Source organism: Bos mutus, chromosome 18 (assembly GCF_027580195.1).
Source record: "Bos mutus isolate GX-2022 chromosome 18, NWIPB_WYAK_1.1, whole genome shotgun sequence".
Lineage (NCBI taxonomy): Eukaryota > Metazoa > Chordata > Mammalia > Artiodactyla > Bovidae > Bos > Bos mutus.
Window position 1 is genome coordinate 51,707,445 of NC_091634.1, and position 26,024 is coordinate 51,733,468.

The 26,024-nt window shown below is 47.1% G+C and overlaps 1 protein-coding gene and 1 non-coding gene across 2 annotated transcripts in view; both read right to left on the reverse strand.

The window, feature by feature from the left end:
• Window positions 1-4,047: 4,047 nt before the first annotated feature.
• Window positions 4,048-26,024, reverse strand: part of USP10 (ubiquitin specific peptidase 10) — a 63,135-nt gene continuing 41,158 nt past the window's right edge. The window contains 10 exon segments of the mRNA XM_070388615.1: window positions 4,048-5,055; window positions 7,699-7,764; window positions 8,995-9,139; window positions 10,503-10,668; window positions 12,972-13,149; window positions 13,928-14,027; window positions 16,386-16,489; window positions 16,723-16,778; window positions 17,277-17,386; window positions 17,893-17,984. Coding sequence (XP_070244716.1) covers window positions 4,868-5,055; window positions 7,699-7,764; window positions 8,995-9,139; window positions 10,503-10,668; window positions 12,972-13,149; window positions 13,928-14,027; window positions 16,386-16,489; window positions 16,723-16,778; window positions 17,277-17,386; window positions 17,893-17,984 — 1,205 coding nt within the window. The 3' untranslated portion in view covers window positions 4,048-4,867.
• Window positions 24,852-24,923, reverse strand: TRNAR-GCG (transfer RNA arginine (anticodon GCG)). The gene has a single exon. It is a non-coding gene; the product is annotated as a tRNA-Arg (tRNA).

Consider the following 26,024-nt stretch of genomic DNA (forward strand, 5'->3'; position numbering starts at 1 on the left):
AAGAACACTGGAGCGGGTTGCCATTTCCTTCTCCAACGCATGAAAGTGAAAAGTGAAAGAGAAGTCGCTCGGTCACGTCCGACTCTTAGTGATCCCACGGACTGCAGCCCACCAGGCTCCTCCGTCCATGGTATTTTCAAGGCAAGAGTACTGGAGTGGGGTGCCATTGCCTTCTCCGGGTGATAAGATGAGCAGAAAGCAATCCACCCGCCAGGCATCAGAGCCCAGAGCTGGGCCCGCTGCTGGCCACAGGGAGTGAGTCCGTTCTCAGATTGGTCAGGAAATCCATGCTCATGTAAAAGACCTGCAAAATGTTTTCTTCAGTCACGTACAGAATCTCCAATGCTCAGCAAATCTGTGAGGAGGTTGACTTTCTTTGGAGGACAGGTGAGAGCTCAAGGTCAGGCTCACCTGACCCCACCCCAGAGTCCCAGAGCCGCCCTGAGCTCGGTGAAGCCTCAAGGAGGGCCTGACAGCTGAAACCAGAAACACTCTGCATTCGTTAAGGTATCTAAAGAAACAGAAGCCAGCTACGATTTCAAAACAGGACAAGACACACCTCGGGGCCGAGGTCCACCTGATTTCCAACTGTGCTGACACGGCCACGGGGTTTCCCAGGAAGGGCTCCAGGAGTGCTTCAAACACACTCAGGCCTGAGTGCTTTGATGCCACAGAATAAACAAAGCTACCCTCGTACTGACTTGCTAGGAAACCAACAGTGAATACATTCAACATATGTCAGATTAAAGCAGACACAGAAATGGAATCCAGGAGGAAACGGAGTTCATGAAAGATGAAAACATCTTGAACAATATCACTTGATGCACGTGAAGTCCGAGAGTCAAAACAACACTTCCTGAATCACACAGCCCCTAGGTACGTTCCCTTTAAGGAGAAAGAAACCAAAACTCAGAGTTTGTTTTTAATTTTTATTTTATATTGCAGTATAGCTGATTTACAATGTTGTATCAGTCTCAGGTGTACAGCAAAGTGGTTCGGGGACCAAGCAATTGTTCAATGGTTCATTTGCTTATCCCTGAATAAAACAAACATCACCACAGGGTGAAGTCAAGCTATGAAGTAAATCTCATTTTTCAAGCATTCACCTTGAAATACATTCATCTCCAAAACGTATATAAATAAGATGGCAACGGTCAGTTCAAAAGATGAATAAAAACAGATTTTTAAAAAATGCTAGGAAGCAAGAGCAAAAGTTTAATGAGGAAAAAGCATGCCTGCTTGGCAATCTGCTATGACTGAAAGAAACAACACAGCGTCGTGTGTACAGAAAGGCTGTTCACACATGGCCTTACTAGATGTGGATGATTTTTTATGAACACTAAGACTTTTCTCAAAATGTTTTTGAAGCCAATGACCCTCAGGAAATTGTGGTTGTTACCTTCGAAGGTATTATCTTTCCTTCCTGAGACAGAGAAGTACAGAAAAGTCTTCGGTCTCTCCTGATGCAGGAAGCGCTTCCCAAGGGAAGCGTCACAGACCATGAGACTGAAGCAGCCACACTGGCAAGGCACCGACTCCTGCAGGTGAGCTGAGAGCTGGGCAGCACCAAGGTCACTGGCTCACTTGGTTAACTCAAAGCCAACGGACTCCGCCTGTGATCTTGGCTTTCTCACTAGTTGGCCCAGTCGAGTACAAGCAGCCTATGACAGCCATCTCCAGAAATTTCCACAAAGGGAAAGACAGACAATGATGCATCTGCTGACTACAAATTTACTGCTTGTGACTACCTGACTACACACAGTAGACCATGACTACTGACTGACTACCTGAGAACTTAAGAGATGGCTGCTCTGAGCCACGGGGCCAGGCAGCTGAACGTGGCTGTACAAACAGGAGAAAGGAAGAACTACCATTGTTCCATGAGGAATGGAACACGTTTTCCACCAGGATAAGCGGCACGTGCACTTTCCTGGCTTTGGGCACACAACACACCAACCAGATACACCCAGTTTTATTCTTCCTGGAAGACTTCCGGGTCTTGTTCACCTCATTTAAACAGTAAGGAAAAAACCCCCAGTGAAACGCTTCTAACGTCAGCCTAGCATTCACAGTGCTTTAAAAGCCAGTGACAAACACAGGTCAAATCACTCAATTTGCAACCCCAACAACAAGGTTCATGGGCCAAGGTCCGAATGTAAATGCCTTAAAGCCAAGGAAACAAGTCTATGAGACTTCTAAGATATACTAAAATCTGCAGCACAGAATACTGAACATTGAGTCCAAAATCTCAAGGACATGGAGAGACCCACAGTTCACGTGGGACCCTAGAAAGCATTGGACTTGCTAGAATGATCTCAATTTCCCAAGGGTCAATCAGTCCCTCCAGGGAACCAAAGGCAGAAAGTTGTGAATTCCAGGCTGGCATCTCCTCACTATACAGTCGGCCCCTTCCTGAGCTTTGCTCGTCTGCAGCCGGGCACGCTGATCCTGTGTAAGCACAAGAAAACTGGAAAGTTGTGTATCTGTCATAAACATGACCAGAGCTGTCAGGGAGTAGGGGGCCATGAGTGGTCTTTCAGACAACACACTTGTATACAGGATAACAGAGGAGCCCTTTGCTGGCTGCCAGACACAGAATCTACGAGTCTGACGTGCCAGAAGGGACAGCAGCGCTCAAGAGTGAATGCAGCACCGCCACACGGGACAGGGTGACCAAGATACCCAAAGGCCCGCTGGACTGAATTCATCTCCAACCACTTCTGAGAGACAAGATCTTCTGAAGGAAGCTTCCTAATATTTCAGTCATTTCCAACATACTTTGAGCTTGACAAAATAGGTGACTTAGCAATTTAAAGACCATGAAGAGATCCCTGAATGACATCCGAGAGAAAATACTGAAATACACAGGGTGGGTGCCAAGATCTGGAAGTAGGCAGTGTACCAACAACAGCAGCGTTCTGTCCTGGCCCGTTTCAGATTCCTGGGAATGGCGCCTCCCAACTGGGAGGCCTTGTTCTGGACAGGACGCTTGCTGACTCACGGGGACACTGTAACCAACACCAGTTATAGAGGCTAAACCTCAGGACAGGCAAGCCGCTCGCACAGGATGCCCTGCCCCAGTTCGCAGATCACAGCGTAGAACAAACAGCGCCAGGCTCTGGAAGAGGCTCCTACCGTGTGGTGGGGCTACTGCTGTGCAGGCTGCTTTCCCCAAACTTACTCTGGACCCCATGTGTTCCATAACAATCACACACAATTTTAATGAGAGGCGGATTACGACTCATTAAGAAGCTAAGCAAATCGGAGCAGAGCAACGACACAGCAAGCAGGCCCAGGGGACAACGTTAGTGCTACAGTTTTTTAATGTGCATGTATTTTATTGAAGTACAGCTGATTTACAATGTTGCATTTCCGGTGTACAGCATGGTGACTCAGTTACATACATGTACACACTCTTGTCCTGTACACAATACTGGGTACGGCTCCCCGTGCTCTAACAGCATTGTAGTTCTAAAAGTAAGCTCACAGTGACACATGGCTATGAGCAGCAGATGCTAAAAGGAAGAGCTTGGACCACGTAATCCGCATCTCTGGGGACCCCAGCTCACTGCTGTGAGGGGCCTGTGCAGGGCCTTCCAGAACCATGGCGCCGTGGGCCAGGGAATGCCTGACATGCATGACGTCTCTCCATCTCTTCCATCTCGAAAGGCTTCCTTTCCACATCCAGAGGTGGTGTCCATGGCGCAGTCAGGAGGCTTGGTGGCGGGCAACGACAGGGATGCTTGGGCAAGACCCACACTCCCCCCCTCTGTGAACTGAGCAACGCAGGGGACAACACAACGGGGAGAGCACTCACCAACCCCCATTTCTGCTATTTGAAGATCTTAAAAAATCCACCTATCCAAATCACTAGCATTAGCAACTCTGGGAACAGTGAACAACGACCATCTGAGGGCTGGGTCGGCATTCGCAAACACGGCAGGCTGCACCAAGGGCTTACTCTAATTCTGGCAGCGCAGTCCTGCCTGCTTGAACTCCAGTTACTGGAAAAGGCACTCGCTGTCAAAGAAACACCACACATGCAGCTTTAAACCAACTTTGTGATTTTTATTGATGGGCGACAACTGTATACTCCTAGCTATCACTAACTGTGTACAATTAGAGACGCGGCATCGTAGAAGAGCAGACAGCAGAATTAGACAGCAGACGGAGGGAAATACCAATCTTCGCTATTTTGCTCCTTTTTCATTATGTGTACACAGAAGCATGAATGCGTTCTGAAATCTTTTAATGGCAATAAAGTTACAATCACCCTTCTATGTGACTGGCATCGTAACTCCAGATATTTGATCTGCAATGTGTACGTAAGCAGCTTCTCATCGCACAATTATTAAAATGTATTTTTCCTGTTAGGAACCAGCAACTTTTTTTGTGTGTGTTTATCTTTTGAAGAACTATTTCTTCTCTGGTAACTGGCTCATTTTTATCCTTTATCAAAAACTAAAGGGTGAGGGGCGAAAGTGTGATGGATTAAAAAATTTATCCTTTTTAAGGAAAGATAAAATTCATTTTCACAAATTTACAAGTGTTGTTGCTGGTGCAGGACTTACTCTACTATGCAATTAGACCGGGAATCAAACGCAAGTTCCCCTTCTTACTCAGGAATCAGCATTATTTCAGAAATGTGTTTCTCATGTATTTTCTTGAATCAAGAGACAGTCTTTCACCAGATGATTTTGATTTGGAAGTCAGAAGTCAACAGAAGCTATGTTGTGCACAAAACCCAAGGCGTCTCCTTTCACTCTAGCCCATTTTTGCGACAGGGAGAAAGAGCTTCTCTCTAAAGAGCCACTAAAGAGAAGAGGGGAGGCGGTGAGTGCCGAGTCTGCGCGCGGCGTGGGCGCGGCTACAGCAGGTCCACGCGGCGGTAGTACAGGAGGTAGGCTGTGCGCTCGGCGGCGGGCCTCACCACCTGCTGCTGGCTGACCACCTTGACCGTCTGGTCGTCGATGCGCAGCCAGCCGTTGAGCCCGATCTGGAAGACGTCCGTGGTGTAGTGGCCGCCCGTGGCGCTGCTGCCGTGGTGGTAGACCACTGCAAAAGAGGGCCGGGCGCCGTGAGAGCGGCTTCACACAGCAGTGCCTACGGTACCCCCCAGTCTCACGAAACCCCACACCAAGCCAGGTGGGACAGAGAAACATGACACACACAGCAAGGCCGTCTAAACTCAAACCCTCAACAAGTTACAACACAGAGTCACACATCTATACTGTGATAACATGTTCAAACCTCCCAAACCATGAAAGGAATGCCAATTTATAATGGGGTCGTCCCATCTGTGAGCCCTGTGAAGACTTGGGCCTGAGGACGGTCCCCTGGGAAGCAGGACACACAGGAGACACGGTCTGCAGAGCCGTCAGCCCGGCGCCCTGGGGGACCGCACACTGAGACCCAAACCCCAGGCCCTGATCCAGCCAACCCCACCTCCAGACTGTTCTCAGCAGAGTGTCTGAATCCTGGACAGCGTGGAAACATGGAAAAGCCGAACCCACTAGGAGGAATGCCAAGTACATTACAACAAGATGAATTTTTTCATAGGACAGATTAGGACTGTTTGGTGGTTTAGAAATAGGCTTATACTACGTGAAAAAACCAAGAATCTGAGATTTGCTGAGGACTGTCACCCATGACAAGGACAGCACTGCCCCAGGAGGGTTGCCTGGGCAGTTAGCTAGGCTGAGTGGGCACCTGTGGAGCCACCCGGCAGACACAGCACACTGGCCACTGCTATTTTTCTTCGGAAAGGCACTGCCCACTTCCATGAAAAGGAGGGCCCAGGAATGTCCTGCCCAGCAGCAGACCCAGCCTGCGTGAAGGAAGCAGCCTCTGGTGACATTCTGAGAAGGGGACGGCAGTGCGGCCAGGGGGAGCTATGTGCTACCGTGAGTGGCATGAAGGACAGTCTCTCAGGCAGAGAGGCACAATCTGGCATGAGATTCAGCAATAAATACACCTGAATGTCAGTGCACTCTCCCCTCATAAGGAGACCCGAACCCACCCTGAGCCAGGGACCTGGGCTGGTCAGAGCTGGGCTCTGCTGGGGCTCAGAGGGCACGGGGCACTGGCCCACCAGTGACGAACGTGACTGGTCACACGAGGAGAGCAAGACTGTAGGGCCATCAGGTGGGAAACCAGCCAAGGGACCAACACCAGGAGGCGGCTTCATCCTGTCCTGCAGGCTCCCAACGGAGAGGTTGCCACACTTTACCTCTAAGGCCTACCTGACTTGGGAAAGAGTTATGGGCCTTTTTTTTTTTAGTGACCAGGCACTGGGACTGAAAGGACCTGTGGATTTAACTGATTTGCATTTCCTTTGAGACACTTCATTCTAAATATTCAGAAGAGAAGCCTCTACCTGTATTCGGACTTCTTAAACAGTAACCCCATAGCTAACGTGGTGACGTATCATGGATACCCAGCAAGCTCACTGTCATAGAAGCAGAGCCGAGAACCAGAGATTTTCAAAAGCTTATGCACTGTACTAACTCGTTTTCTTTGTCCCACAGTCAAAACCATCTTTAAATAAGTACCTCTTTACTCACATTGTACAGAGAATTGCAACCCATCCAGTGACCTTACTTCTGAGGTCAGAAGGCTCACGATGGGGACTCAGGGGTGCAGGCAGGTGGAGTCCATGCTCTCACCATGGTCCCCTTGACCAAGAGACGAGACCTCCTAATCCTGCCTGTGACATCACCCACTCTGCAAGGACTCCAAGGGAGAGCTACAGGGGGACTTAGAGAAACATGTTCATGCCCTGGGACCTCAGTGACAAACCTCAGAGGTCAGGCTGCACCCTGGGGGCCTCTGGTCTCACAGGCAGGCCGCAGAGAGGCCAAGTGTCCAGCCCACAGCAGGCCGGGGGAAGGCAGTGCCCACCAGCTCCCAGCAGGCTGGGGCCAGGCTGTGATGAGCCACCTTGGGGAGAAGAACAAGTCAGAGGGAGCAGGACCCACTGGGAAGAAAAGGCTGACTGGGCCCAACATGTTCTCACAGGGCCCCTGAACCACCCACCGCCCACACCCACATTCCAAGCACTGGGGGCGGACCCAGGGCAAGAGTGTGAAGCTCTACTCTGCCACGAAAGGGCACGGAGCAGTGAGTGCTCCTCCACAGCTTCAGTGTGTTCTTCTACAAAACGGGACAGCACTGCGTTCCTCTCAGGAAACTGTTAAGGACTAAATGGGGTTCTACATAAGAAGTATCTGGTGGAAAGGTCAATGAACTGGTGAGGGCCAATAAATAACAGTCATTACAAACAGGCTCACAGAAGGCAACACAAAAGGGGGGTGGGAGAGAAGCTAGAAAAGTCTAATAAAAATGGCCAAAAAAACCAACACAATTGGCCATGGGCACCCCATCCCCAGTAGGGAGGGTTCCCAGCCTGACAACCTCACTCCTCTGGCTCCAAGACAGAAACATCATGTGAAATGAGGCCGTACACTGGATTGAGCTTTAGAGCGAGCCAGGAAGACATTCTGTCAAATTGCAAACACACCAAATTTTAGGTAAAACACACATTTTCAAATGATTTACAGACTAATAAAGCCCACAGGGATACCAACAATTTTTCTCTACATTAAACGGTATTATAACAATATAAAATTGTGCCTGTGTATAAAACCTTTTAATCATCGCTTTAATAGGGAAGTATCATGTCGTACAAAGTTTACTTACCTGCAAACAGCCTATAGGTTCTGTGGCATTTAAAGTTCTTATTTTTAACCCCTGGAGAGAGCAGTTCTGAAAAACAAAATATCAACAATTTCAATCTATAAAAGGGCTGACATACCAGGGTCTCAGAAAAAGGGGGCAGATGGCGGCCTCCATTCAAGTCACCACCCTGTGGACCAGGGAGACCCGCCAGCACTCCAGCCCTTCGTCTGCAGACAACTGAGCAGAGAGGCAGTAATCACGTCACCAGAACCCACCCATCAGGGGATGGGCAGTGAGCCTCAAGTTCATGCTAGAAACTCCTTACAAGCAGAGGTTCTAAAAAGTGGAAAAGCAAGATAAAAACAAAGCAGCCCTGGAAAGCCTAAGATGGGAAACATTATCCACGTGCGCCAGATCACAAAACTCGAACAAACAGTAAGATGATTTTCGGTTGACATTTCTTCCCCTCTCTGGTCCTCAAGCAGCCTGTGAACTGGCACTGGGAGCACACCTACAGGCAGAAGACGGCCACTCCTGAGAACAGGGCTGAGAGCAGAGCCCACTGGAGTGAGAGGGAGCATGAGGCCCGCTGCCCGCAGGTCCTGCTGCCTGGCAGGTTGCAGGGCCGGGTGGTGTGGGGAGGCAGGGGAGGAGGATGGCAGGCCCGGTCCTCCAGGAGCCCACCCTGGACTGCACCCATGTCCTCTGTCTCCAGGCACCTGGACACTCTGAGCATCACCTCTAGTTTGTTATGCTCCTGAGGGAACTGCAGTTTCACACATAACATCTCTCTTAAATTCTGAAGTTTTCTAGGGAAGTTTTCCTTCAAGCTCACTCTTAGCAGGACAATGGGGTGCTTGGACCACCAAGTGCCCAAGCTGGAGCCCCAGTGACCTGGCGGAGACCTGGGGCTGGGCCGCAGCTCTGAGCAGGGCCACTGGTGCCAGAGGGCAACGTTCCCCATCCTCTAGAAAGCCCAATTAAGCAGGCTGCTCCCACAGTTACTAATATTCGGTGTAAGGAGAAGTATTTATTACCACTGATCCATAAAGTTTTTATATATTTTAGTATTTTTCTCACCTAGTAATATGTTCATATGGTTTATTCATTTTTTTACTTTGTCTTTAAAAAGCCATTTTTGTGAGAATTTTAACCTAAAACTCTATAAGGAGTCAAGAAATGTAAAACAAAAAAAATCAGGAGCGAGCCCTTCTGAATCCTGACAGGGGATGGAAAAGCTTAAGCTTCAAGAAGCTGGCTAGTTTCCAGCATCACCAGAGCGTCACCATTAACACTTCTGCCTTACACAGCTGTTACCTTTACTAATTTCCAAGTCCACAGGATATTCGATATTTTTGATGAGCTTCTGACAGCCACCGGTCTTCTCATAGACAAACCGTTTGAGGTGCAGCACAAGCACAGGAGGGAGCTTTTCCAGAGTCACTCTCCGACTGATCTCCACCTGAGACAGAGCACAGCAGACACGCCGTCTCACTTCGAGAGGCAGACCTGGGGCCATCGCCCACACCAGGACTCAGCGTTCCGGGGCAGCGCATCTCACACCTTCCTGAGGCACACATCTTTAGAGAATCCAGTGGGCTCTTTCTGAGCGCCACCAACCTCCTTCAGTACATGCTGACAACCCTACAGACGCAGCTCGGGGCCCTAGGCCAAGTTAAGAACTTTTGTCCTAGGGCATTAAACTGGCATAAAAATCCAAAGGCTAACTTAGTAATACCTTAAATTACATACGTATTGACTCATTTTTTAGTAATTCTCAAAATACAGAGAAAGCTGAGCACAATGTGTTTCTTGCATTAGATGCTTTAAATGACCTTAAAGCTGTTTGGTCTAACCACTGGTTTTATAACAGTTCCAGTTTTATCCATTTGAAATGCCCCTTGCTGTTGCTAAGTCGCTTCAGTCATGTCCGACTCTGTGGGACCCTATAGACGGCAGTCCACCAGGCTCCCCCATCCCTGGGATTCTCCAGGCAAGAATACTGGAGTGGGTTGCCATTTCCTTCTCCAATACATGAAAGTGAAAAGTGAAAGTGAAGTCGCTCAGTCGTGTCCGACTCCTAGCGACCCCATGGACTGCAGCCTACCAGGCTCCTCCGTCCATGGGATTTTCCAGGCAAGAGTACTGGAGTGGGGTGCCATTGCCTTCTCCGGAAATGCCCCTTAAGCACTTTCAAAAGTCTACTGAATGCTGCTTCTTATTAAAATGGATCTTCAGAAGCAAATTTAACCTCTTTATGTACTGTTCTCTGTAATTTCAAACGTGTTGATGCTTCCTATGTTTCTATGGAGAATAGTTTCGGTAGAAATTACTTGTTCAAGTCACAATCCAAAAGACAGCAGCACAGAAAAAACACCCAGCAAACCTCCGGAGAAGTGCCCGCCTGTCTGGCTGAAGGTGTATGACGGGGGTCAGGCTTTGGGGAAGCAAGCCTAGTGGCCACCGCCCCGGCTTTTTTTGGTTTCCAGATGCCTTCTCGCCTGTCCTTCCATTCAGACAGAGATCCCAAGGGTGGAAACGGCCCTGCCATCTCTACATTCCCATGGAGCATCTAGAGTCGAGTGTCTCACACACTATACAAATGGTGAATGAATAAAACCTGACCACAGTCCCAGTCAGCACCAGAGACCATGGTGTTTCAGCCATTTCATTCTCACACGTAGAAGCTTTCAGTCCAAAACATGTTAAACAACTGATCTGAGGAGCAGAGCTGAAACCCACTTTTCCTCATTCCAGATCCGTGCTCCCCCCATCGCCCCACGGAGAGCCCCAGGACAAATGTCCCAGACAGACAGCGATCACACCTCTTGTCTGGTTTTGGTGGTGTAACCCTGGACAGACTCTCTGGCCACCAGGCTCTCCAGCGCGTCCTGCACGGTGCGTATCTTGTCGGACTGGATGTCCAGCTGCAGGGTGAAGAACGGCTGCAGGGTGGCAGACTCTTTTGAACTCTGCTGGTAAACCACAGACCTGGGGGTGGAGAGCATAGCGCACCTAAGAGCCCGCCTTCCCGCTCCCCAAGGTTATGCAGCAGGACAGGAAAAACAAACGAGATTATGGTGCCACAAGCAAGATTTTCCAGCATCTCTGTCAGGTGACAGGAGAGGACAGAAATGCCAAAACTATGCTGAATTTTAATATAACTCTGCTCAATACCACCTCGAAAGAATTTCTAGCAACTCAATCCACCAGGTGGAAATTTGGAAGGCTTCCAAAGGCCTTCTCCACTTTATTTAATGCACCAGTTAGCAAAGGTGACGATCTTGCCACAGTCAAAACGCTGGCTCTTTTTGTATCCTCTCAAAGTCTCACAGGCTGTTTTATTGATTGATTGATTGATTTTTAAATTTTTATTATGTTTGGCTGTGCTGGGTCTTTGCTGCTCTGCGCGGGCTTTCTCTAGTTGTAGCAAGCAGGGGCTACTCTTCTTTGCTGAGCACGGGCTCTAGAGCGTAGGCTCAGAGGCGCGGTGCTCGGGCTTAGTTGCTCTGGGACATGTGGAATCTTCCCAGATTATGGACTGAACTGGTGTCCCCTGCATTGGCAGGCGGATTCTTATCCACTGCACCAGCAGGCAAGTCCCTGCAGGCTGTTTTAATAAGAGTGAACTCCAAGGTACATAGAATGTCTTGGGTAGCATTCGCCCCTGAAAATGACTCCACAAAGGAAGGAGAGCAAGATGTGTGTGACAGGGAGGCGGCCACAGCTCAGCCTTGCTTCCTTAGCTGGTTTTCCATTTCATTTTCCTTTGTCTAAGTTTTTTTGAGTAAAAGTGTGTGCTGGGCCCATGTCTCATCGAGCCTCAGCAAGGAGCTCAACACGGAACTCTGACTCTGCAGCACAAGTTCCCTAGTTTACACAGAAATTAAGGGGTGGACGGTGGTTAGACTTCATGAGGAACTGCTGTGAAGGGCAAGTCAGCAGCTTCCTGCCACGGTTTTCTTCTCTCTCGCTGCTTCCCCGACACACAGCACGGCAGCACCTCCAGGCCCCCGTGAGGAGGCAGCCCGGAGAGCAGCGGCTGTTCCTTTGGTCCCAAAGCGTAACAGGCCTGGACTCTATCAAGAGGGTGGGAAAGGTGGAGAAAGGTGTTGGTCTCCTTGGGAAACTGAAAAGCTCCCAGAAGGGGGTGGATTTTAGGAGAAAACCTTTCAGTTGGAGACTGACACAACAGACTCCAAAATAGGAAGGGGCCTGCAGAGTCCAGTCCACAGTGAGGGCACAGGAACCACACGTTCAAGGTCGAGAGACCAGTCCGGGAGGCCTGATCATCAGCTGATGAGGTTCTCATCAGCCTGCTAAAAGGCACTCGACCTAAGCTGTTTTAGCAGAGGGACTGAACTTCCCCAATGCCTTGATAAGGGCATTACTTCTTGATTTAGGACAACGGAAAGCTAAGAGCCTCACTTTAAAAAAAAAAAACACACACACACTCCTGAAGGCGAAGCTAGGGCCTTCAGAAGACGACTGAACTGTAATGAGGTCCCTGAGGACTCTGGAGGAGCAAGGAGATCCTTGGAGTCAGCGCAAGTTCTACTGAACTCCACATCACGTGGTACTGAACAGCTCCAACATAACTGAATAAGCAAAAACTTTCCTTCTAGGACTTCGTGAATGAGCAAAGGGCAGCTGGCCTGAGGGCGCTGTGGCAAGGAGGTGCCACCCGTCTTCCTCAATGTAAAAAGCTTCTCCCTCAACTTACCAGCTCAGCTGGCTCCAGGGCCTAAAACCCCTCCAATCAGATACATGAATGTCTTAACAAAACATGTATTTCCATTAACTTGTCTTTCTCTTCCTTCCAGGCTGTGAGCAGCTAACAGAGGGAATGTCAAGTGTGTTCAGGGTTGAGGGGGCTGGGGGCCAGGAGCCACTGGCAGACCGGTGGGGTAGTGCCTTCCGCAGGAGTGCCACCATGGGTCCTGTGGGGCCAGCAAGGTGTCAGGAGGCCCAAGAACAGAGCAGGCACACAGTGCAGAGGCAAAGCATCCCGTCCAAAGTTTCTTAGGACAAATCTTACACCACCCCCTCCAGCAAAATGGCAGAACCCTAAAAAAATGCAAACGCTAAATTATTCCAGAAAAAGCATAAAACCGGGATTTCTGCAGCGGTAGTGGCTAAAACTCCACACTCCCAATGCGGGGAGCCTGGGTTTGGTCCTTAGTCAGGGACTAGATCCCACATGCTGCTACTAAAGATGGAAGTTCCTACATGCCACAAATAAGACCCAGCTCAGCCAAATAAATAAGTACTTTTGAAAAAGAAAAGCATAAAACCTGATGTGTCCACCAAAAATGCCAGTGATGGGGGTCTGAACAAAGTCCGCCTGGCGAGTGACTGAGGTCTTGTTTCGGGGACCCACTTGCTCCCATTCGTCCTCACTTCCTTCTCCTGGTTCTTCCTGCTCATCTTCATTCACTGAGTGGCTTTTGGGTCCATTGGAAATAGTAAGTTCTGAAAAGCAGACCATCTGCTTAGGCTACTATACACATTTACACAAAGAACAAAAATAAAAGAAGGTTTTACATGAGCCACCTACACAGATCTGTCAACTGCAGCGTCAGAGTGAACTCAGGGTGGTACACTGGGGACAAATGCAATGGTATGATGCCCCCGTGTGCTGCTGGTCTGGCCAGGGATGGATGACACCAGGGGACACCTGGGGCACGCACGTGGATGGGGAAGCACACTCTGCCGCGTTATCGCAGTCAGGCTCCTTCACTTGCGAGGGGACTCAGGGTACCAGGAAAGTCACCCCTACCTCAGGGGATGCGTGCTTTATCAGAAGTGAACTAAACCACCATCTGTAACTTGATTTTGAATCACTTTCAGGGGAAAAACTCCTCTGGTGGGGCAATGGGGATAGACACAGATTAGTAAGGACAGTGTGGTAACCACTGCAGACTCCACCAGTCATACAGGTGATCACCAAACTATTCTTTCAGCTTTTCTCCATGCTTAATCATTTTCTCAATTACAAGTTGTAGGGGAAAAAGCAAAGGTTCTGGACAAATTCTTGAATATACAAAATACAAGATTCTCAGTGGTACATAATAAGCAATGTAAAAGTAATTAGTCACCTTCCTTAATGAGCAGACAAGTGATTCTTGAAGGTGGGTGACTGTTGTGGGGAAGGCAACTTATTATATGAAGATTACATATAGCATCTGTTTAAGAAAGATTCTTAAAAAAATGTTCTACACACTTCTGTAGTAAACACACTGAAACCTACTATCATTATTTGGTGAGAGAAGCTTCTTTAGGTTCAGCATTTCCTCATGGAGTCCATTTAGAATGAAGCCTAAGTACTCTTCGGCATCTTCTTGTCGACCCTGAGAAGGTCAAATAGGATCATGTTAATTTTAACAGATTACTCTCCAAGGCCTGCACAGAGTATATTATCTGCATATACAAACTAGCCTTCTCCTGAATGTTCAATAAGATTTAACATAAAGAGTTTCCCCAAAACCATATGGATTTTTTCTTGACAATTAAGATGGTGAAGAAGAGGAGAGGGAGGGAGATTAAACATTTATCTCTAAGCAATAAAAAGGGTGTTTTGTTTTTTTCATTTTTGCTTTTCTCTATTTCTGAAATTTCCTAAAATAAATAGATACTACCTTCATGATAAGTTATTTTAAAAGTTTCTTTTTTATTAAAATGAAATAAAAACATGAACTCAATGTCTAGGCCACCCCACTGTACAACCCCAGGGGTCACCATGCACACTGTAACTGTAAGCTGTAAAATTAACAGCCCCTGTATGTCTCCTTCCATTTTTGACAATGGGCAACCAAGGTAGAAAAGATGTTATATGTGAAAAACTACTCATTTAAAGACTCAGCTGCCTGTTTCACACATCAGTATATCAGTGGTAGATGAATCACACAAGACCGTCATACAGAGACATGAGATGAGGTATCATCTCACATGGTTTCATCTGATCATGTAATTTATCATGATCGCTTCACACTTCACTCTTTGGTGCATAACCATGTGCGTGTTTCAGGGATCTGCAAGCTCTTCTGCTTGCGGTCTCTGAGCAGATCTGCTTACTCTCATGTAACTGGAGCTGTGGACGGGGGCTTCTGGTGTGTGTCTGTGGGAAACGGCAGAGGCTGGCACAGCCCAAGACACAGAGAAGAGCTAACAGTGCTGGGAAAGGGCTGCTCGCTGGGCTGGGCCTCAGCTGGCATCTAGGAACTTGGGTTTCGGGAGGGCTCCCACCATTCCAGGAACTAGGACGGGAACGTGCCCAAATCGTGCACAGCGTGGTTTCTCCTGAGTGCTGGCTTTCCTTCTGGGAGCCTGGAATTTCGGTCTGTGCGAGGCAGCCAGTGCCTATGTGACTGGCCCCTAACACAATCCCTGAACACTGAGACTCCAAGGGGCGTCCAGGGTGGACCACACCCCACACGCTGTCCCAGTGTGGCGTGGGAGGACCTGAGTGAGGACTGTGTGGCTACACCCGAACGGGACTCTCAGGAGTTCCTGCAGACACTGCCCAAGTCCTCAGGCTCTGCTGAACCCACTGAAGGACCAGCTCCAGAGTCCTGTGAGATCTTCCAGCTAAGCACCAACCCTGAGGTTGGGGTCTCACAGGGACCCCAACAAGCCAACAGTGATGTAACAGCCACAGGATGGCAGCGCTGCTCAGCGACGGGAAGCCCCCAGCTTTACCTCTGCCCCCCTGGCATCCTATGGCTTTTAAAGCATCTGGACACGCATCTACCTCAGAGCTTGTCTTGCCTATTAAATTATCGATCTAACTCCCTTACCGGAGGATGAGCTCCTTGAGAGCAGAGGGCACACTGACTCCATGTGTACATTTCCAACACAGAAACATCCCTAAATTCCGAACTTAACATTCAAGGCTCCACTGAGAGCACAGAAGAGCCCCTGGTAGTATCCTGCTGGACTGCCCGGAGTATCTACTCTTGTTACAAACCACAGGGTTTCAAACAATATTATTTCACTCAGTCTTAACAGAATTTCCTGCACTGTTTCCTAAAGCATTTCCCTGACCATCATTTCATTGCTCATCTTGACTTATCACAAACTCTATCAGGGAGGAAAGAAATGCTCCAGTTCACTGTGCTATGGGTGCTCCGATTTCCTTTCAAGGCCACATGTCAGGGCCCTGGACAAGACCTCCAGGGCCTTGAGCCCCATGCCTTCAGCAGTACAGTGTATGATTAAAATTGTAGGTTGTCAGAAAGTCACAGGCCCAGGAGCTGCTGCAGCAGGAGCATGAGGAAGATGGCAAGCCCTCCCGAATGCTGGCGTGGCTCAGGGCCCCCAGCCCCGCAGCAGCAGGGCAGTCCCTCAGAGGGCAAGGAGCTGGCTTGGCTGCCAGGCTCCACCACTTCCTAGCTGGGACCCTGGACAGTGACTTCACTTTCCTCAAATGTAACAAGCAAACAATTATCACACTACCTACCTTCACAGGGGGAAGTAAGTTAATCTATAGAACGAACACACAGCAGTAGTGGTCACAGTAAACGATACACGAGTTGTCTGACCCCCATGACTGTCATTCCATATTCTAACCCATCCTAGCAACTGCCTCCAGAGCAAGCCCAGATCCACGGAACCCCGCTTCATCACACACTTGAAAGCAGAGGGCAAGCAGCGAACACACAACTGGTGTGGCACGAGCGTCACGCCCGCTATGGAACGTCAGTTCCCACCTTCTCAGACAGGCTCGACTTGATCACTGTCAGGAGTCTATAAATATACGTGGGTTCAAAGGCAGCTCCGGGGCGGATATCCCTCACGATTTTATCCCCAAGAGCTGCAACAGAAACAGGACACAGATTTTCACAACCCAACAAAGTCTTGAAATGACAAAAAGCATGATCACCAAAATTCCCCCCACTGCCACCCAAACTTAAGAAGAGCTTAGGTGTACCAACCTGCGTGTAAAAAGACATTGTTTTCCCAGCAAGACTGAATTTCTCAGTCTCAGTCATCTGACTTCATAGTTCCCCATAGGTAATGGTATAAGAAGCCCTTGTTTCCACTCACCTTGTCTGGGTTTTGGAGGTACTGGCATATTAGTAAACTCATTCATTAGCCGAACACTAAACATGGGGGAGAAAATGTTTAGTACGCTTTTTTTCAACGTCAACATCAATGTCATAATTTATATTGTGTAAATAACGACAGTTTAGATATATAAAGCAAAAATAGAAGACATGAATGAATTTAGTCAGCACATTTTTCAAAAAAGACATACTATCACTAAAGAGACCTGATGGCTAAGTAGAGTATTAGCTTGTATGAAGATAGCAAACTTTAGTTAACCAATGCTACAAAGGCTAGTGAGTTCTTAAATCTTTTTTAAGTGATACAAATTACTAAACATTAAAATTTATTCAACTGACACTAAAGAACACAGATAAAACAATGCTACAATTGCATTTCTGGTTAACTTCCATACAAAATCATGAACAGTAAATTAAGAAAAAAAAAAAAAAAAGAACAGGATTGGTTTATAGGAAATCCAAAACTTTGCTATCTGAATCTAATTCTCAGAGTGGGGAGCCCACTCCTTGACCCGCTCTCAGCGGCTTACTTACAAGCTGTCTATCATGGGTGTGGACGTACAAGGCCTTTGCACTTTCGAATACAGAGGAATGAGCTTCATCAGGTGATACATCGGCGGGCAAGCCACCAAGGCTTGCAGTGTCTACACAACAGCAGTGAGGAAGCGTAAAGGAAACTAAACTGATGCTCCAGAGTGTGGAAAGAACATATAAAACTAAATAAGCCAAGAACACTGAACAACTGAAATATGTAAACACAAAAGGAACCAAACCAAATAATCCCCGAGATAACTGCCTTGTGATATCCAAGGAATTTATAAACAAGATCTTGACTTAACCTAGATTAAGTCAATTAGCACATTTCCAGTTTAAGTGGTCACTCTACCCTACTATTCAGGAACACCCCCCCCCTTTTTTTTTTCAGGACCATTTTAGAGAACTAAACTTGCTTGATTTTGACAGTCATCATCTTTTTTTTTTGGGGGGGGTGGGGTGGTCAGAAATAACCCAGTTAATAAGCAATAAGGAACCAAAGTTTTGGATTCAAAACATGGGGTGGACGCCCCACAGAAGCTGAACTAAGTCAAACGTGCCCTGGGAAGAGGATGCTGCAGAAACCAGCCTTGGGGACAGCATCTGAGGAGGATACAGCGTTGATGTAGCACCAGTTTCCTTTGTTGATCAGCCCGCGGGGTTGCAATGACACCGGTTTGTGAATCAGGGTGACATTCTCCAGTAACTCTGAAAGATGGGAGCACAGTCAAAGTGTTAACAGCGTCTCAGGAGCAATTCACCTGCTCTGCTCTGGGAGCTGACTGCCTACTCCAGAGCACAGTCACACCCACAGGGAAGGCAGGCTCCATCAAAGCTTGGTTCAGCTCTTCATCATGTAATTATTGAATGATTAGAATTTTCAAAGGTATTTGGCCCCCCCTCCCTGAACACTGACATTTATCAACTAGGAAGCACAAGAACTGTTTTAATGAGAAACAGAAAAGGCTTAAAAAACAGTATTAACAGTATTAGGGAAGAGACTTGGAGCAAGCTTTGTTATCCTCAGACTCATCTTTGACATCACTTTTCCCCAGTCTTAAAATAGCAATAAAAGAATGTTTTATGCTTTTAATAGAGATGCTTTATAACAAGGTCCCCCATGTCCCATTACAAATCCTTTAACAGTGACAGCCACAGTTATTCTCGGGAAGTGCGTTCCAGCTCACAGTGTTAACTCACTGTGCTTAATCCTCAGAGATCCCAGGGTAGCACTACCATCCCCTTTCAACAAAAGGAAACCGAGGCTCCAGATTAACCCGCCTGGCTGTGACCTCACAGGAGCCAGGAGGTGCAGTCAGTACCCAAAATTCATCACCTGCAGCCACACTGCCTCCAGTGACTTGTAACAGTAACAAGGGAGCACGAATTTGATATCGGCACCCACCCCAAGGCAACACTCAAAACAAAAGAAGCCTTTCTTTTCTAAACACACAGCTGTACTGGCAGGTCCCAGACTTAAGCATTAAAAGAAGAAATTAATTCGCAAGGTTCTAATGTCAAACACACCCACTTCCTCCCTCTCTCCTGTGAGGATAAAATGCCCTCTGTCCTCTAATTGAGGAAGCATAGAGAATAATTTTCCCATTTATTAAAAAGTGAAACATGACCAACTCAGAAGAGAGGCCATGGAATCTGTTCAGTTAAGACTAAGTTTGCCAAGGTCCTCTCCCCTCACCCCTGCTCTCCATATGGGGCACAGTCATAAAACTCAAAACCAACTTCTGAACACAAGGACCTCTGATAAATGCCATGCTGCTGCTGGTTAAGCCTTGCCTGGGCACCAGGACCTGCAGGCCCAGAGACAACCGAGGGGTGGCCCTGCCATGTCAGAGCCTGCAGACCAGGCGGGGAGGGACGACACAGTACGGGCTCTGCGGGGGGGTGAGGGTGGGCAGGGGAGGGGACGTGCCACCCGATCCACGGACTGGAGAAACCAGGGGTGGCCGGGGCGTACGACAGCAAACAGCACCAGAAATTTGAAAATGTCTCTAGTTAAGCGGGCTGCCTTGCACCCAGAGATGTGCGCGGAGACAAGCAGGTTCTTTGCTGGCTCTGGGGGACCATGACGAGATGAGGGGCTCAGTTTGAGAGTTTCAGAGGCTCGAATAAGGGTGCCCGGACGACACCACTGAACAGTACACTGACCCTCACAGACCAGCCAGTGACACATCTCCACTCACTCACACACGGGACCCTGCAGCTCAGGGCTGTACATCCTGAGAGCGATGGGTGGGGAATGGAGCCCCTGGACCACCCCCGTCCCAAGTGACAGGCTGAGGAGAAACCGTCACGGTGATCGAGGAAGACAGGGCAGCTGGACTCAGCAGTGGAGGCAGACGGAAGTTGGAGGGCCTCAGGAGGGGAAAGCGAGAGTGGAGGGCACTGGGGGCAGGAAGCCTGGCTGAGGAGGGAGACAAGAGGCGTGTGACAGCAAATGGCACCAGAAGAAATCCCTCCAGCGGAGTGTGGTGCCCTCCACCAAGAGGAAACACACACAGGGACAGCAGGGGCTCAGGAGATCCCGGGATGGCAGGAGGGAGGGGAAGGGCAGACTTTTACGGGAGCGGTGGGGAGGGGACATGAAAGAGCAGTATCAACTTCCCTGATGATGCTGGAAGCAAAGTGTCCCAAGGTGGGGGTGGGCTATGAGGGGGACAGGCCTGACAGCATCAATTCCCATTCCATACAGACACTGAAGGAAACAGAAAGCAAATGACTGGGGACATAAATGCAAGACCTTATCTGAAACTTCTCTTCCACACAACTGTTTTACAGGCCTCAAAAATACATTTACAGATGGTCAAAAGTGCTTTGGATGTGTATTTTGTCAGGTTAAAAAATAATCATTTATGACAAGGCCAAGTCCACTCTCAAAGGGGAAGCAGGTGCAAAAAGTGTCAGGAACTAACTGCTCTAGGCTGGAAAACGCCTCTCCTCTCATGTTTCTCACTGAGCTACATGCCCAGAATAATCTGAACACCTGCAGGTGGAAACATCCCAGCCCTATGGAATCTGTGAACACAGCCAATTTAAAATTGACTACTAGCTGATTCCTTTCCAACATTTGTCTGGACAATGGCATGTGCTGATTGGACAGAACCTTTAGTTCTACATCAACCCTTCCCCTGAACCAATCCCAGGGTTGCTTACTTTAAGGAGCAGGCAGGTTAAAAAAAAGAAAAGAAAAAAAAAGGTTCACTCTTTCTTCCCCAATGCTAAGTCTCTTAGCACCACCTAGTGGTTTGTTCAGTAACTGCAGGTTAATAGAACTAAGGGGTTGCAGGCAGACGCATTGACTAACAGAACTTCCAAGCAGACACATATTGGCTCCATCAGGTCTCCTCGCCTCCTTCCCCCTGCTGCTCTCTCTGCTAAGAGCCTCCAGCTGTTCCTCTCCTATCCTGTTCCTTGGCGAGTCCTCAAGGCAAGGCCGATCGTGACTCGCTGACCTAGACCATGGATAGCACACAGTGTTCACCAGCCACATGGGATGAAGTAAGCTGGAGACTAATAGCTATGGATTATGGCAAATGACTCCACACAAGTTTGTGTGGAACGACCTGTGGAGTTGAAGTGAAAAGTGTTAGTCACTCAGTCACGCCTGACTCTTTGTGACGCCCTGGACTGTAGCCCACCAGACTCTTCTGACCGTTTTCCAGGTAAAAATGGTGGAGTGGGTTGCCGTTTCCTCCTCCAGGGAATCTTCCCAATCCAGGGATCAAACCCATGTCTCCTGTGGCTCCTGCAACTGCAGGTAGATTCTTTACCATTGAGCTACCTGGGAAGCCTTGAAACTCTGCAGGAGTGGGAATTCCAACAGAGAAGTGGACTAAGGGCAAGAATCCAGGAAGACAAGCAGAAACAAGGGTCTGCCCCCCGATTCCACCACTTCATTTACCCTGTAACCTGGGGCAGACAGCACGGCCCCTGCAGGGAAATGGGGAGGGTCTGGATGATGTCTCACTCGGTCAGCTCCTCATAGAGGGTCCTAATCCTGCTCAGAAAATAAAGAGCTCAAACAAGTGAGAGAGAAGGAAGGGGACTAAAGGATGAAGTCTGGGAGGACCAACACTTTTCAGTTCTTCAAATGGAAATGTTTACTTCGATTCCTTAAAGTTAAGTTTTGACTATTTTGTGAGTGTGTGCATTAACAAAGTCACATTTTGAAAGGAAAGAAAGGTTGTAGAAAAAATTAAGATTAAATATCTTACTGTCTAAGATTTTCCTCTTAATGTTCAGTTTTATAACACACTGTGCATTGAGCGTTTCTCCCCCGGAACAACTTCAATGGCCACACACTGATCCAGAGGCTAACACCCGACAGAGCCCGCCGCGTGCTGCTCCTCTCCTCAGCCCAAACAGCACAGGCGCAAAGACAAGGCTAATCCTAACAGTCCCAGTCCTGTTTAGTGAATCCTCCTAAAATGAATGAACGTTACTGCTCTAATCCAGAAGTCAATATTCACGATTTACAGACAAGCCAGTATGAATATCACTTTCAATTTTTTGGTATAACCACTATTTAATTAAGTTCCTTTTATAAGAACATCACTGTTTCCGTTTACTATTTTGCTAAAGTCCAATAAGCACGGTAATTATGGAGGTCAAAAAAATCAAAACAAGGAAGGGCAGCCAGAGAGAGAGAGCAGGGTATTTCCTGGGGTTGAAACTTTAAATCTGACTTATGGTCCCAAGTCATCACCGTTGGTGATCTATTTTACCTTCTTTCAGGGCAAATTATCAGAAGTTGACTATAGTAACAAGTTTCCCCCTGAAAAGCCTTCTCTTCAATCCATTGTTGTTGGTATAATTTACTACTTGGATCTGTTTAGACAGTAACTTTAGGAGGGTGCTCTCTTCAAGCCATCTTTTCCACAGGAGTTGGCAGGTCTGCGGAGGAATGGTGTTACAGGAATGGCATAAAATGCCAGCACTGACTCCATACCACACAGAAGATACAAAACTGAAACCGTTATTTCCACCTCTGTAATAGCTCAAACATTAAATGCCTGAATTAAAGTTCAACTTTATGAAATCTGCTGACAGGCAAAAACACTGAATGGTTAAGAGCCTTTCTTACAATTCAAGACATATATAGTAAACCACATACCTTACCACAAATCACTCAAGTGAAATGATTTATAAACTCAAATGGTAATACTAACACTGTCAAATGTATAAGTTCACAAGCCATGAGTATTCTTACATATTTTATGCATCAAATTTTGTTTTCCTAAAGTCAGCACCTAAAGGTCATATTACCATTTAAAATCCATGAAAATGCAAGGCACAGAACTTTCACTGATTCTGAAGGCTCAACAGTTGGCTTGTCGTTGACATTCTGCTACTGTTGACCTGCCTTTCTGTCATCTTCCTAACTGTTTAAAACATTCTCCAAGTGTTTTCTTCCTCATTACATCACTGTGGAAGAACACACACTATCCTGGTTATCTAATTAGGTGGAGGACAGTGAAGTGATCAGAATGTGCCACTACCCACTGGTGACAAATCAACTTACATTTTCTCATGGTGGGAAAGGGAGTCCCATTTAGGGAGGTCTATAAAGGATACAGAACAGAAATACATGCAAGGACATACACCTGTCAAGTCAGACGTGAACTGAACTCTCAACCCACGTGAGTCTGCACACAGGTGGTGGACCTCCTCCACTCAGGGCCTGCTGCATGGTCACTGCCTGGACTACTTGGGAGAATGTGAAGAGAATGAAAAACATGGGAGAAAGTATTTCCCAAGGACAGGAGAAATATAGATATGATTTATAAACCACCAAAGCAAAGCTCAATTGGGGTATACTGCTTAAAATAAATACAGATCCAGGAATTCATTTTTCTGAGCAGATCCAATTTGTAGTGATTTTATTGCTCTCTCCAGCGACAGTTTTTTAGGTCCAAAACAGTGTAAAATCATCTATTAAGTGTGTTTTACCAAAATTCATAATAAATGGCATGACTAGAGCCTCAATACCCCGCAGAACAGAATGTTTTTCAGCGGTCTAAGACCTCACTTTACATAGTTCTCTGAGACTAGAATTCTTGCTCCTATTTGGGCATTTGGCCTGGTCTCGCTCCTTGCCACCATTATTTACACACCTTTAAAACAGAATACACTGGTGCATAGTTTTGAAAGCAAAACATAAAGAACAAAATAACTCTGTGTGTGACCTGAAAGCATTTGATATAATTCAGGTTTGGGAGAGTACAAGTGACCCCCAGTAAAAGCCCAGGAAGATTTTAACGTTCATCACTCAGCAGGGTATGCTCCATTCCAGGCTCTGGAGGGAGCACCAGCTGAGGCTGTCCCCTCTGCTTTTTTCTGTCACACTTACTCTCAACATGGGTGTGTGCCTCAGGTTTTGCACTTAGTTTCAATACAAGCTATAAGAATTAAGATTTTCAGGTTCCTTTTGCTCATCTCCTGACTCAGTTATTCCTACTGAAAAATGGCATATACTCCCTATCAGACTGACATAAACCACTTTCTGAAACACGGAAGCCTCCCCAAGCCTCTACAGGCCTCCTGTGCAGGTCCATGCTTCCCACCAGGTTGGGGAAGTGCTTTTCCCTTCCGTTTCCTGCTTAAATCAGAGTTTACACTTAAAACGGCGAAAGGAACAAAATGTTGACAAATAACACCATGAAGATGGTCTTGCCACCAAAGAACGTAAAAGCAGAATGCAATGCAGTAATGGATAAACAGACTGTGAGTAACTGAAATCTGGCTATATTTCACTCCAAAATGCTGTGTATGACTATTATTTTCTGTTTACAGTTGATCTGAGTTCCATTTCATTTGTGGTTATACAAAACTACCTGGCACTCATTAAGCACAGACATAATGACAGGGCAGACAGATGATCCAGAAATGCGGACACCCAAAATAAATTACCCTGGGGTCAAAAATTGGCCTGTGGATACTGATATCCTTCTAAGAACTCAAAAGAGAATAAACTTATTCAAACTGCCGTTCCCTCCTGTTTCTTTCCCAAATTTAATAAATAAAATGATACACATAAAAATTACTCTCAGCAGAACCACTGAGACGTTAATGCAAGTCAAATTCTATGACAGCCAACATCAACAGATCTTTTAATGGAGCTAGAATTTCACACAGTTAAATGCTGCTTAAAGGAAAAAAAAAATAAAATAAAATAAGCGGGCCTACCATTAAAGCTACGTCTGTGGCAGTGATCTGACCTACAACCACTTCAATATACCTTTTCATTTTTACAAGGTAAACCTCTCAGGAGGGGAATATGACAAAGGGGGAAAAAAATTCTAAACAATCTATACTTTACCTAAGCTCAGTGTGATTCCAACAGTTACTCAGTGTGACTATCACTGCATTATTTTTCAAGAAATACTGAAAACTTTCAGCAACTACATTCTGTATTTCTAAGGTTCAATGAAGAAGTGAAGTCCCTCGGTCGTATTCGACTCTTTGCAACCCCATGGACTGTAGCCTACCAGGCTCCACCCATGGGATTTTCCAGGCAAGAATACTGGAGTGGATTGCCATTTCCTTCTCCAGAGGATCTTCCCAACCCAGGGATTGAACCCGGGTCTCCTGCATCGCAGGCAGTCGCTTTACCATCTGAGCCACCAGGGAAGCCCTCTAAGGTTCAATAATCAGGCTCAAAAGAATGAAACGTTTTGAAAGGAACCACACTTTTGCTCAGATAATGAAAACATTTTTATAACTGACTTAATCAAAAACGGTTAAAAACATAAATCTTGGGGGGAGGTAATGGGGGACCATCGATTCAAAAGTGATTAGACTGTAGCAATGCTCTGCACCAATACAAATAACTTAGAGCCCCCAGTGTCGCTCTGTTCCATTTCTCTTTTGGAGGAGCCGCATCACTTGCAGGATCTTAAGTTTTCCAACCAGGACTTGAAACTAGGCCCTGGCCCAGTGAAAGTGCTAGCCACCAGACCGCCAGGGAATCTCCTCACAGTGTTCTAGAGAGCAGTTTACCGTCAGATTTTAGCAAGTCAACTAGATTTTAACATACACAGCAAACTATGTATCAAACCACATTTAAAGTTATTTGACAAAAAAAAAATAAAAAATAAAAAAAAAATAAAGTTGTTTGACTACAACGCTTTAAAACATTTAAAATGAATATTTTCTTTCTTCTTTTAAATAGATTGAGGGAATTTCCCAGGAATGGAGGTTTTCCTTGTGAAGTGGGCTTCCCGGTGGCTGAAAAATAAAGCATCTGCCTGCAATGCAGGAGACCACCTACAATGCAGGACTCCCTCATTCGATCCCTGGGTTGGGAAGGTCCGCTGGAGAAGGAAATAGCAATCAACTTCAGTATTCTTGTCTGGGAAATCCCATAGACAGAAGAGCCTAGCGGGCTACGGTCCATGGGGTCACAAAAGAGTCAGACACAACTTAGTAACTAAACCACCACCACCCTTTGTGAAGCAATTTTAGGAATACAAACATGACAATGCCTTCTCACTTTAAGGGCTTCCCTTGTGGCTTAGCTGGTAAAGAATCCGCCTGCAGTGTGGGAGACCTGGGTTCAATCCAGGGGTTGGGAAGATCCCCTGGAGAAGGGAACAACTACCCACTCCAGTATTCTGGCCTGGAGAATTCCATGGACTATATATATAGTCCATGGGGTCACAAAGAGCCGGACACGACTGAGCGACTTTCACTTTCACTCTGAGTTTAAACAGCATGTCCGCTTTTAAAAGC